Source organism: Camelus ferus, chromosome 15 (assembly GCF_009834535.1).
Source record: "Camelus ferus isolate YT-003-E chromosome 15, BCGSAC_Cfer_1.0, whole genome shotgun sequence".
Classification (NCBI taxonomy): Eukaryota; Metazoa; Chordata; class Mammalia; order Artiodactyla; family Camelidae; genus Camelus; species Camelus ferus.
In genome coordinates this window covers 51,888,792-51,900,911 of record NC_045710.1, presented here as the reverse complement: position 1 = coordinate 51,900,911, position 12,120 = coordinate 51,888,792, and the positions used below count along the sequence as shown (strand labels likewise).

Here is a 12,120-nt window from a genome sequence, read left to right as displayed (position 1 = left end):
CATTTAATCCTCACGGTGGCCCTGAGGCAGGTACAGCAACCAGCTCCAATTTCAGATAAAGAAGCGCAGGTAACCAGGATGGCAAAGCTGGGATGCGGGCAGGATGTGCCTGACGTGGGCATCAGAGCTTTGACTGCAGCAACCTGCTGCTCCCTTGTCAGGCTAGACCAAGGGTTCTCAATCCGGAGGTTCTGATCCCAGGACATTTAGCAAAGTCTGGAAACACTTTTTTTTTTTTTTTTTTTGGTGGGGGGGAAGGTAATTAGGTTTATTATTAATTTTTAGAGACAGTACTGGGGATTGAACCCCGGACCTAGTGCCTGCCAAGCATGCGCTCTACCACTTGAGCTACACCCTCCCCCTCTGGAAACATTTTTGAATGGAGGGGAGCGATACAGAGAGGCCGTGGTTGTGGTCAAACATCCTACAGTGCACAGGACAGTCTCCCGCTGCAAAGACTTGCCTGGTCCAAAAACGTCACAGTGCCCGAGACTGAGAAACACTGGATAGGGCAAGACCTGTCTCCTTCCAGAAGGTTCCCCATGAGCAGGCTCCCTCCTGTTGGAGCCCCTAGGCCCTCTCTCCCTGCTGGAAGCCCTTCGGCCACAGCCGGCTTCGGGCGATGACACCCACATGGCCCGCTGTGGAAGACCTGCCTGGGCATAGTGATTTTATTTTTCTGTTAACTCTTCCAGCCAGGAGACACCCAATCTCTGCTGCTCCATTCCTTCCGCTTCGTATTTCCCAGATCAGTGATTAAGCTTTAAAGTTTTCTCTCAGGGCGGGGGCTACATTTGGAAGAGTGAAGTGTCAGCACAGATCTGTATCACTTTTCCCGGTGAATGACGTTACCAGGAACTGGAAAGTTAAAATTCCCTTAAACATTTTACAGTGAGATTATCAACACCAGATAACTGAGAGTGGGTGGCACTTTTAAAGTGCCTTCCTGACCAGTGCCTAGAAAAGACCTGCACTTGGAGAGGAATAGGATTTCTGACCTCTGGATTGCCTGACTCTCCTGAAAGGGGAAAGAGAATGGGAGGAAAAAGGTTTTGTGTTGCGCTGGGGTTTTTTTGTTCTTTTGTGTTTTGGGGGGGCGGTGGGGGTAGGAGGGTAATTTTGGGAATTCTGTGTTTTAATGGAGAAGAAACTCTTAAAGAACTGAATGGACGATTAAGTTACAGAGCAAAGGCCATATGAACCATATCATATTGCTAGGATTCAGGTAATAACACAAGTTTATCTGAGTTTTCTGGGAAGAAAGCGCTTTTCTGGAGAGGAACTTGCTGCGGCAGAATGCTTTCTGGCCAGGAGTTGGGTTTTTGGGGCTTGGGGTTGCTTTTGGAAAAATACAGCAAGTCTGAAAATAGACTCACAATAAAAATGCCACTTCAACCTAAACCAGAGATGCAACCACCAGATTCCGTCATGTGTTTGGATTGTACAGTATGCTGATGCCCCACACGGCTCACACGGACCCGGGTGAGGCCAGCCCATAGCGCCGGGGACCCCTGTGCCCCCCTGCACACACGCACATGTGCACCCGCTGACACGGACACGCACACTCACAGCCAGTCGCCCCCGCTTGACACAGCCACACACGTGCGCGCACGCAGCGAGCTGAGGTGCAGGATGGTTCTGTGGCCCCAAAGCACGTCGCCCCAAACCGCCACCCACAGAACATACCGGTGGTCAGGGCCCGAGAGGCCTCTCCCTGCTGGCCCTCCACACGCTCCCTTCCTCTCCTCTAATTCTCACAAGCTGTTTTCTTTCGGGCTGGGGACCTGGCGCACACTTTAATGGCTCTGTGGCCTGGGGGTTTTCCCTAGTCTCTCATTATCCTCCTGGCTGGGGGTGCCATGGGCGGGAGACCAAAGGCCAACACGCGGGGAACCGCACAGCCAAGACCTTTTGGGGGCAGAGAAAGGACAACTCTCTGTTGGGAGACTGGTGGATGGAAGGCCCTGGAGATGACGCGTGTGGACCCCTGACGGCCCCCGGGCGTGAGAGAGAGCGTCTCATCACAGAGCGGGCAGCACAGCCCAGTGGGTAAGCAATGGGTGGGCTGGGGGAACAGCAAGCTTGGGTTCCCAGCTGCTTCCCAGCTGTCACCTCGGAAAGGTCACTCAATCTATTCAAACCCACTCCCTCATCTGTAAGGTCAGGAGTCGAGCTGAGCATCAGGTGAGACCACGCATGCAAAGTGCTCATTGGGCGGAGGGCCTGGAACACACAAGCCCTCAGCAAATGTTAGACACAACTGATTTTCTAAGATGTCCATGTGGCTACTGTCCTCCCCTGTTGCAAGCCGGCAGTGGCATCCCCAGCTCGGGTAACCTGCTCCACTTCCCCAGCCTGGAGGCCTTCCATTCCATCCTACCAACCCTTGCAGGGCTCACAGCCTATTGCCCCAGAAGCTCTGCTCTTTCCAGCCTCCTTGCTTCTGCTTATGACCCTCTCCTCACTAGAATGCTTTCATCCTGGGCTTGTCAAAGACTCCATCTCTTCCAGGAAGCCTTCCTGGCCCCTTCTGGCCTCAGGGATCTCTGGCTTCTGGAGCAGTCCCAGGCCCACCTGGCTGCCCTCCTCATTCTACCTGGGAGAGAGGCTGTGAGTAAGTTTCCAATGAACAGACCACACCCTCCCCTTCCCAGGCCTCTCCCAGGAAACTCCCTCACCTGAAACAGACTCTCCCACGACATGCAGACAGAACAGAAGGAAACCACAGGACCCAGTGACCCTGAGAACAGCCCCCTCTGAAGACTCCAAGGCACAGAACTCACCAGTCTATGACACGAATCCTCATCTTCTCACACATGGAGGGAAACTGAGGAGGGAAGAGAGACGTGTCGGGGTGGGGTCCTTTAGAAGAAGTCCAGGGTGGGCCCGCGGGGCAAGACTCACCATGGCAGGAAGCGTGATGCTCTGGTTCCACTGAGGGTTGGCCGTCTTCTCCAGGATCTTGCTGCAGAGCTAGAAGACATGGAGGACAGGTGGATAGAGATTTGAGGGGACTCTGGGCTCCCTCGAGAACCACCATACCAGCCAGCCATACTTCTCTGCTATGCTGGCCACCCTTTGGACTGGGCGGAAGGCCCTGGGCCGTGGAGCCTGGTGCAGTGGGCTCAGACACAGGGCATCTTTTCAGAGACAAAGCTCAGTGGTCAGTCAGACCCAGCAGGGGTGTAGGGAGAGAAGGCTTGAATGTCACAACCCTTCTCCCTTATGTCATACCTCTGGCTGGAAATTCCCCTCCCCCACCTCCCATTATGGTCAATGACCCTAAACATGGGGGCCCTGAGTTCAGACCAGCTTTCCCAGGGGTCCTGCAGCCAGAAGCAGTCTCCTTTGCCCATCAGCCCAGAGCACTGGCCCCTTTGGAAGACGGTGAGCCCCAGCGGATTAGAGATGGGGACAGAGGGAGAGGAAAAGGGAGCTGGAGGGCCGGGGCCGGGGCGGTGCACCAGCATCTGAGAGTGAAGGGAAAATCCAAGGAGGAGACAAACCTCATAAGCCACAGTCCGCCTCCGCTCAGCCCTGCTCTTAAAACTAGGATCTCCACAAACAAGAAACCTGGCAGAGCCGGACACTGGAACCAAACCAGTGGCTCATGTGTTCTATTCCGCCCTTGGAGTCCCCAGAGACGCACAGACCCCTTAGCCAGCCCGGGGCATCCTGTACCCGCACAGGGCAGCAGGGGAAGGCTCTGTTCCAGACATACACATCCTGGAAGGTGTGTGTGTCCTACAAGCGGGAATAACGAGCAGCCTTCTTCAAGAGTATTTGCTTTGGGCCCTGATTATGCGTAGCATTTACATGCGTTATCTCATCCAAGGAGCACCTGCTTAGACTGGGGGCTTTGGGTCCTCTATCAAATGAGGGTGCAGCCTCCCCAGGGGCCAGAACTTTGTCTCCATCCCTGATCCACCCAGTGCCAGCCCTGTCCCCACCCTCCCCTCCTCCCTGTGAGAAGAGCCCAGGCAAAGTCTGGGGGCAGGGATGGCTGCCAGGATCTGGCCCTCGTGTGAGCAAAGACAAGAGTAAGGAAAGAAGAGAGACCGACAATCGGATGGAACCACGGGCAGAGTGGGACACACACTTCCCAGGAACGGGCACACAAAAGGCTTAAAGCACACAGAAAGACGCCCAACTTCCCTCATAATAGAAGAAACACAAACAAACAAATGAGATACCATTTCTCATCTATCAGTCATAAAATTCTCTGAAGCCTGACAGTCCTCTTTCGGCAAGGCTGCAGGGAAAGTGCGCACTTAGATTTTGCTGGTGGGAGAACAGGACAGCTCGACTCCTCCCAAGGGCAACTGGCCACCATCCTTCAAAATTACAAATGCAAATACCCTGTGACCTGCCAGTTCCTACCTCCAGACGTGATCCCACAGAAAGACTTGCACACGTGCAGAATAACACATGTGCAAGGTTATTCACTGTAGCATGGCTTGGACTAGGGAGGATGTGGAACAGCCCCACGTGTCCAGCAATAGAGGACGGGTTACATAAATTATGGTCCACCCACAGGCCAGAGCAATACGCAGATCTAGAAGAATGAGGACTGCTCTACGATATGAAACAATTCCCAAGTTATATTACATGAAAAAAAAAAAAGCAAGGGGCAGAGCAGTGAGTATAATGTGCAACTGTTTGTATTAAAAGGGTAAAAGGTAAGAATTTATGATCAGATGTGCAGCATATGCATAATGAAGCCAGGGTGATGCAAAAGAAACCACCAGCAAGGTTCCCCTTGCAAGCGAGGAGATGAGCGGTGGCCTGCTGGATGGGCACAGAGCGAGAGGGAGAGTCTTCATGAGAGATTCAGGATGGTGGATAGATCAATGTACAAGGCATGCATAACCAATGTCCTACCTAATTCAAAACTTAGATGAACAAAAGTTTAAAATACAAAAGAAAAGGAGAGAAAAGACTTTTTAAAATTCTTTGGGGGGGGGTAATTAGATTTATTTATTTATTTTAATGGAGGTACTGGGGATTGAACCCAGGACCTCATGCATGCTAAGCATGCGCTCTACCACTGAGCTGTACCCTCCCTCCACCCCACCACCCCACCCCCTGCCAAAGACTCTTTGATCAGACACAGCTAAGGAGATCCTGCCAACATCACATGTCCGCTCCTTGGAATGAGAATGCACAGGTTGCCCCCAACTCCCTCAGCCCCAGTCCTGGGGAGTCGCACCAACTCCCTCCCCCTCTGCCTCCTCTCTGAGCCTTTTTAGTTTTTACCCTCCTTCCCTTCCTAATGGAGTATATTTGGCACAACCTTTCTGGAGGGCTCTTTGGCCACCTGTAACAAATACTTAAAAATAAGCATGCCCTCTGACCCAGTTCTAGAAACTTCCCTATGGAAAAGTGGAGTGTGGATAAAAATGCCGGTACACTGTGGGGGAGGGTATAGCTCAGTGGTCGAGCGTATGCCTAGCACGCACAAGGTCCTGGGTTCAACCCTTAGTACCTCCATTTAAAAAAAAATTAAAATAATAAAATAAAATATTTTTAAAAGATTCCTGTATGCTGATGTTTGTCCCAGAGTAGTTCATAAAAGAGGAAAATTGCAAAAAAAAAATTATCCAAAAATAGGTTAAATGTTATGTTATATTCATCTAATGGAATATTATGCAGACAATAAGCTGATTGCAAAGACTATTTAATAACCGAAGGACATGTTAGACAGTATGAGCAGTTGACCAGACCACACAGATACACTGGATTCTCATTACTGGCGGTAGTTACACGTTCTGTAAGTCACCAAGTACCCAAGGAATGAATACTGAAATAGTGCTCTTTAGCAAAATACAAGGTTGGATTCCTATGAGCCTCTGTCACAAGATTGCTGTCAACCAACCAATAACCTTGCTTTATGTATATTTCTATCTCAAGACATCTTTTTTATTATATGTTGTGGAGTCACTAACATGGAACTCACAGCCAGCAGCACTGTAACTCGTGCCTGGACGCAGCTCATCTAACATCTAGTTTCTCCATAAGGCACGCCACAGCCTCCTTGCACAGAGGAACACTAGACGGCACGTCAGCGCCACGCTTGGGAGCCACTGTAAACACTGAAATCACCAGCAAAAAGCACCAAAATGCAAGAAAAAAACATGACACTAAATAGACCAGGAAAAGGACACATTAACGGGATAAGAAACAAGAGGGAAATCACACTGGTCCAACCCAGCTGGCAATACGCTCCTCGGGGGAATCAAATTTCTCGAGATTCTGCAACTGATCCCGAAAGCACCAAGAGGTTTGATTCGGGGTCATGAATAAATGTTAGCAAGTAGGCAAATTAGCAAATACAGAATCTGTGAATAATGAAGATCAACTGTATTCTGAATCCCATTTTTTTCCAGTGGGGCAGGGAGGTTGGGGGTGGGGGTGGTGACAGACAGAAGTGAGGGCTACAGAGAGGAAAACATAGGGGCAGGAAATGTTCACAGTGGTTATCTCCACGGCAGCGTGGGGCACAGAAATATGCTTGAATTATTTTACCTTTTTTTTAATTAATAGGTTTTATTCATGGAGGAAAAGCTGTTTTAAAGTCACCCATTCTGTCCTCCAAGTATGTCCCCTTGCCTTTTCCCATATCATGAAGAAGTGTGATACACGCGCGCGCGCGCACACACACACACACCCTTTCTAGCCCCTTAGTAGCTTGGCCAAATCAGGTCCAGTTCACACCTTAGATAATAGTGCCACCAAGTGTCCATAAGAGGAAGTGCAAAGAACACCAGGCTAAGGTGCGTGGGCAGAGGACAAAGCCCCAGGGTTCTTCAGAATAGGATGTTATAAGGAAAAATGACACACCAGAGACAGACAGAGGGACAGGCAGAATGAGACAGGCTTACAGTAAGGGTAGCATCGTGGGGGAAAGCCATGATGAGACGGCTGGGGAGCAGAGAGGGGGACACAGAAACCTGGGGACCACCAGAGGAGGGAGGGTCTCAACTGGCTCCTTCAGAAGCCTTTTCCTTCTAGAGGGAAAATGAAGGGTGCAGCTTCTTTCAAGGGTCCAGCCACGAATCGGCTTTATATGGACCCTCGCCTTGATCAAATCCCCTACCTCCATCACCTCTCCCAGATATCTACACCTTCCTAGAAAAATTCCCAGGGCCAGCCAAGGGCATCACAAAACAGGAGAAGACCAAGAGAGATCAAGGTGCTGGCAAGGACCCAGGAGTAGCTAGGACCCCAGAGCTCTGAGACTTAGCTCCAAGGAAATCCACTGAATTTGAAGGCAGGTTGGTCTTGGTTTGAGCCATCATCAAAGCTCTACCATGTTGGGAGTGCGGAATAAGGACAATCTTGAGACACGAGTTTCCCATTTGTCAGATTGTTCCTGGTCCTTGGAATAAGGGTCTTGCAAGACTGTCCTGCCAACCTTCCTGCTTCCTTCCTGCTTTCATTTCTCCTGACCCAGTCCTTCCTAAGGCCAGGTACAGGGCAACAGATCCTGACCCCAAGCCCAAACCAGAACTGCACTTAGGTAACACCCACAGTGAGCACTTATATCTCAGTATGAATGAGTTTAAAGTCCGTGTTACCTCTCCCACAGACATTTCCATCAAGAGCCTATGTTAGGCTTTGGGTGGAAAAGCCAGCTCGAAAGCGCTCCCAGTGGCCAATGTCACGGCGGTTCACACAGCCAACACAATAAAGACCGATTTTAACACACCGAATTAATAAAAAGCATTGAGATTCATATTAACACTCAAAAAGGTAGAGAGGAGGGGAAGCTCTTCTTAACAGAAAACAGCAGCTAATAAAGACAAAAGGAATGATAATGAGGAAATCACCGCTTTGCAACCCCAAGTGAATGACTTGTTCAGGCAAGGAGGCCAAGAGCTGCCTGGACCATTAGGTGAGAGGCTGCTGGGAAACAGGATATCTGCACACACTAGGATGTCGCCCACAGACTGCCTGCAAAGGACAAAGGGGTGCGTGTGCTTTGACAAGAGAGATCTGGAGGCACCACCTTAACCAAGTAATCATTCGTCACCAATGATGGGACAAGCTGAGACTTCACGTCCTGTTGTGATGCAAGGTGACATACAAAACATCACCTATGATGTGTTCTTGCCTAAGTATTTGACTTGCATCTAATCTGGTTTTGAGGCCTAACTTCCAGTTTGCAGGAAATTACAGGGGCCAGAAGAACAAGTTAAACAACACCAGGAGGAAACAATGGGACAAATCCAGGACATGGGCAAACGGCTTGGGTGCTTCAAAAATTCAGTGTCATGGGGTGAGAAAAGTAGGAAGGGGGCGAAGGGAGTACAAGGCTGTTACAGAGGAAACGAATGCGGAGCATAAATTCCATTTGGGTCTTAGAACAAAATTAAACCAGCTCTAAGACATTTTGGGGCCAATCAGAGAACATTTATATAAGCCAGTATCAGACAATAGTAGGAAATAATTGTTAATTTTCCAGGTGTGATGATTTTTTGTGGTTACAAAGAATTTTCTTTTTCTCAGGAGATGCATGCTGAAGACTTTAGGGGCAAAGTTTGTAACCAGGTTTCAAATGATTCAGTCACGGAGAAAAGAAAAAGCAGCCAGAGAGAGACAGAGAAAGCAAATGCAGCAAAACACAATTGGGTGGGAAGGGATAGACTGGGATCTCAAAATGTAGAACAGATAAACAAGATTATACTGTATAGCACAGGGAAATATATACAAGATCTTACGGTAGCTCACAGCGAAAAAAATGTGACAATGAATATATGTATGTTCGTGTATAACTGAAAAATTGTGCTCTACACTGGAATTTGACACAACATTGTAAAATGACTATAACTCAATAAAAAAAAAGTTTAAAAAAATACAATTGTTTCACCCCATGCCAGTGGGTGAGTGTTCATTGACCCATTCTTTTAACTTTTCTTTATGTTTTAAAATACTGAAAGTAAAGTGCTTCAATAAAGTGTCTAATATCAATCCATAGTAAGAAATTAAAATTAAAACTAGAAAGATAGGCACCAAATATAAACTTTGTATGATGACTTCTGGGTAATTTCATTTACTTTTTCCAGTATTTTTCTAAATTCCTTAATGAATACGTGCATCAATAATAAAAGAAGAAAAAGAAAAAAGAATTTAAAAAACAAAAAATAACAATAAAAGAAGAAAGAAAAGAAAGACACTGGCCGGGGTGGGGGGAGGCGTGGACATCAGGTAGCAGGCTGAGGAAATGAACTTATCCAAGGCCTTTCTCAGTTCTTGAAATCACACCCGAGTCTCAGGCACGAAACCCCTGGCACGAAGGCTCCCCACCTACCGCAGGGGTCCCTATGTCGGTGGGATGGGCAGGCCGACTCGGCTTCTTTCCAAAATGACTTTAAGTAAAGATTAAGTGAAAAGGAAACCTGCAAAGCTCTGTGTGTACGGGAGCACACACCACCTCCATCACCACCCTTGGCTTTAAGCGGTTGTTGTTAAGCTTTTAAACGCCTCCCCAGTGGCCCTGTACCGCCCTTGGCCTCTCTCCCTCCTTGCCTCTGCCTCCAGAACAAAGCGGGAGCCGGCTGCAGGGCGCGCACCCTCCGTCCACCCGGCTCGCTTCTCAGCCCTTCTCCTCTGCCCATTTCCAATACTCCTGTTAACACCCAAGTCATCCGACTCAACTCGCCGGAGCCTGGCGCCGGGGCTAGCGGACCTCCCGGCCAGGCCGCCGGGCCCTGGGAGGGCGCGGACCCCGCCCTGCCGGCCCCCGGAGGTCTGCACGAAGCCCAGAGGCGCCTCCGCGGGATTCCGGCAGTCGGGGCAGAGGCTGCGGCCGCCCGGTACGTCATTCTCCCCCATTTCCAGTATTTTCACCACTGTCTCTGCTTTGAGGTGACGGAGAAAAGGAGATCGGGTTATTTCCCAGAAAGTCGAAGGAACAGATGCTGGCATGCGATGGAAAACGGGCTAAAAGAGGGCCAAGCCTACGGCCGCGTGGAGCCGGGAGGAAAGAACTAGTACACACGCCTTTGGGGGTCACAGAGGCTGGACTTTGAACAATGCAACACACTTTGGGGGGCTGGGGGAGAGGGGCAGGAAGGACGCCGGAGTGCCCAGGGCAAATGAGAGCACGCACGGGCACCCAGCGGGCTGTGCAGTTTGCATCCTCACAACCACCCGGCCAAGGGGAGCCAGTAGGGCTGAAACCCGCTCAATTCCGCGCTCCCAGAGGGCTGCAAAGCCTCGTTGGCCCGGTAGGGGGCGCGATTCTCCGCATTCGCGCAAAGACTGAACAGGCTAACAGGCCGTAGAGATGAGGCGAGAAAGTTAAGCTGAGCGAGAACTCGTCGGTCAGGTGATGAGATTTGAACTTCATTATATAAATAGTGCTGTGTTTTACACTAAATATGCTGGTAGCTTTCTATGGGGAGAACCTGGACAAGAGAACAGACGCAAGGCTGTAGTGTGGCCCTGGGGAGAGATGACAGTGGCTCGGGGGACTAAGAGGAAAGGGCCTCGGGACCTCTGAAGGCAAGAACTAGTGGTGGCGTATTTGATGCAAGGAAGTCAAAGAAGAAGGAAGAATCAAGGCAGGCCCACATTTTCTGCCTTTGATGGTGGTACTTGGTTAGGATAGAGGCTTCTGGAAAAGGGGCCGGGCTGGGGTAGAAGATGACACCTTTAAAGAGCTCCAGGGGCAGGACAGAGAGATGTGTATAGGGAGCTCTGGGGCTGGGGTCGGGGTTCAGAGTTAGAGCTGTGGATTCCTCTGTGGAGAGGAGACACTGAAGCCTAGGAGAGCCTGAGGCGGAGAGCCTGAGATGTGGGGGCGGTGGGAGGCAAAGCCATCCCTAAGGTAGGATGGAGGGAGGCACCCAGGCAGAAATCAAGAGGGCCTGGAGCAACAGCCCTGCCTCTGGGCAGGAAGGCGGGCTGCAAGGAAGAGAGATACCTGATCCCCAGGGCCCCCACCAGAGTGGCCTTTCTCTGCCCAACTCCTGCCACAGCTTTTTAAAAATAATCATTATGTTTTTATGGCATATTTTTTAAAGTTTACCTAGCTCTCTGACTTCACATCTCGTTTCCTTACTATTGCTTAATTTCCCCCAAAATATTCCTCCATCTATCCACTGGCCAGATGTCCTCTCCGTGTCCATCCACACCTGTGTGTCTGTCTCACACGCCCAGGCAGACCTGTCCACGTGCATGTGCATGGCAGCCCCTGAGAGCTGGGCAAGCGCATCTCGCCCTGTGTCCCACCACCAGCCCCCCTTCGTGGCGGGGGGGGGTACTGTGTGTGCCTCACTCTGTCCTGCACCCCACCCAGCACCCGTCCACAGGGATGCCCAGTCGTCATCCTCCCACGGGAATTCTCTTGTTTCCTTGCTCCTTACCATTTTCCCTGCAAAGCTGACTTCCATGAAGGGATCCACCAAGTTCTTCTTGTTACTCTCAAACCCAAAGATCTGCTTCACGTTGTCCATCACGGCATCATCCACTGAGGAGAAGGACATGCTGATCATGGTCTGCCTGCTCCCCCACCTTCAAAACCCCCACTTCCTACCAGTCTGCCTCCCAGCAGGCCCGAGACTCCCTGTGAGAGATGCCATGGTCCCCTCAGCCCAGGGCTTCCTGGAGGGAGGAGCATCGCAGAATAGCAGCTCCTGAGGGCACTGCTCTGCTTCCCTGCTCAGCTCCAAGCAGCTGGTTCGCTGCCCCCCACCCTCGCCCCTACCTGGCTCTCAAAGACTTTCAGAACAGGTCCGCTTGATTGACTGATTAGAAATCTACACTGCTAAGGGCAGTAAACAAGTCCAGAAAAAGACTGGAAGTTGTTATAATAATATCCCATTATTGGTGCCTGTTGGACATTTTCCTTTATATCCGTTAGCACAGCAATTTTCCTGAGGTTAATCAATGAGTCAATTCTGTTAAAAAAAAAAAAAAAGTAGGGGGAGGGTATAGTTCAAAGTGGTAGAGCACATTCTTAGCATGCATGAGGTCCTGGGTTCAATCCTCAATACCTCCATTAAAAAATAATAATTAAATAAAATTAAACCTAATTACTTCCTCCCAAAAGAAAACTTCAAAAAAATAGTGTTTAAAAAAAAAAGAATATGTAATCTAGGCTGCTCCAAACCAGTA

The 12,120-nt window shown here is 49.9% G+C and overlaps 1 protein-coding gene across 25 annotated transcripts in view; it reads right to left on the bottom strand.

Moving 5' to 3' along the window:
* The window catches only part of DYSF (dysferlin), a 201,759-nt gene that overhangs the window by 125,076 nt on the left and 64,563 nt on the right, over window positions 1-12,120 (bottom strand). For all 25 annotated transcript variants that reach the window (XM_032497799.1, XM_032497803.1, XM_032497805.1 and 22 more), the window contains 3 exons: window positions 11,370-11,473; window positions 2,905-2,973; window positions 2,784-2,827 (listed from right to left, as the gene is read on the bottom strand). In XM_032497799.1, coding sequence (XP_032353690.1) covers window positions 2,784-2,827; window positions 2,905-2,973; window positions 11,370-11,473 — 217 coding nt within the window. The remainder of the gene's footprint in view (window positions 1-2,783; window positions 2,828-2,904; window positions 2,974-11,369; window positions 11,474-12,120) is intronic.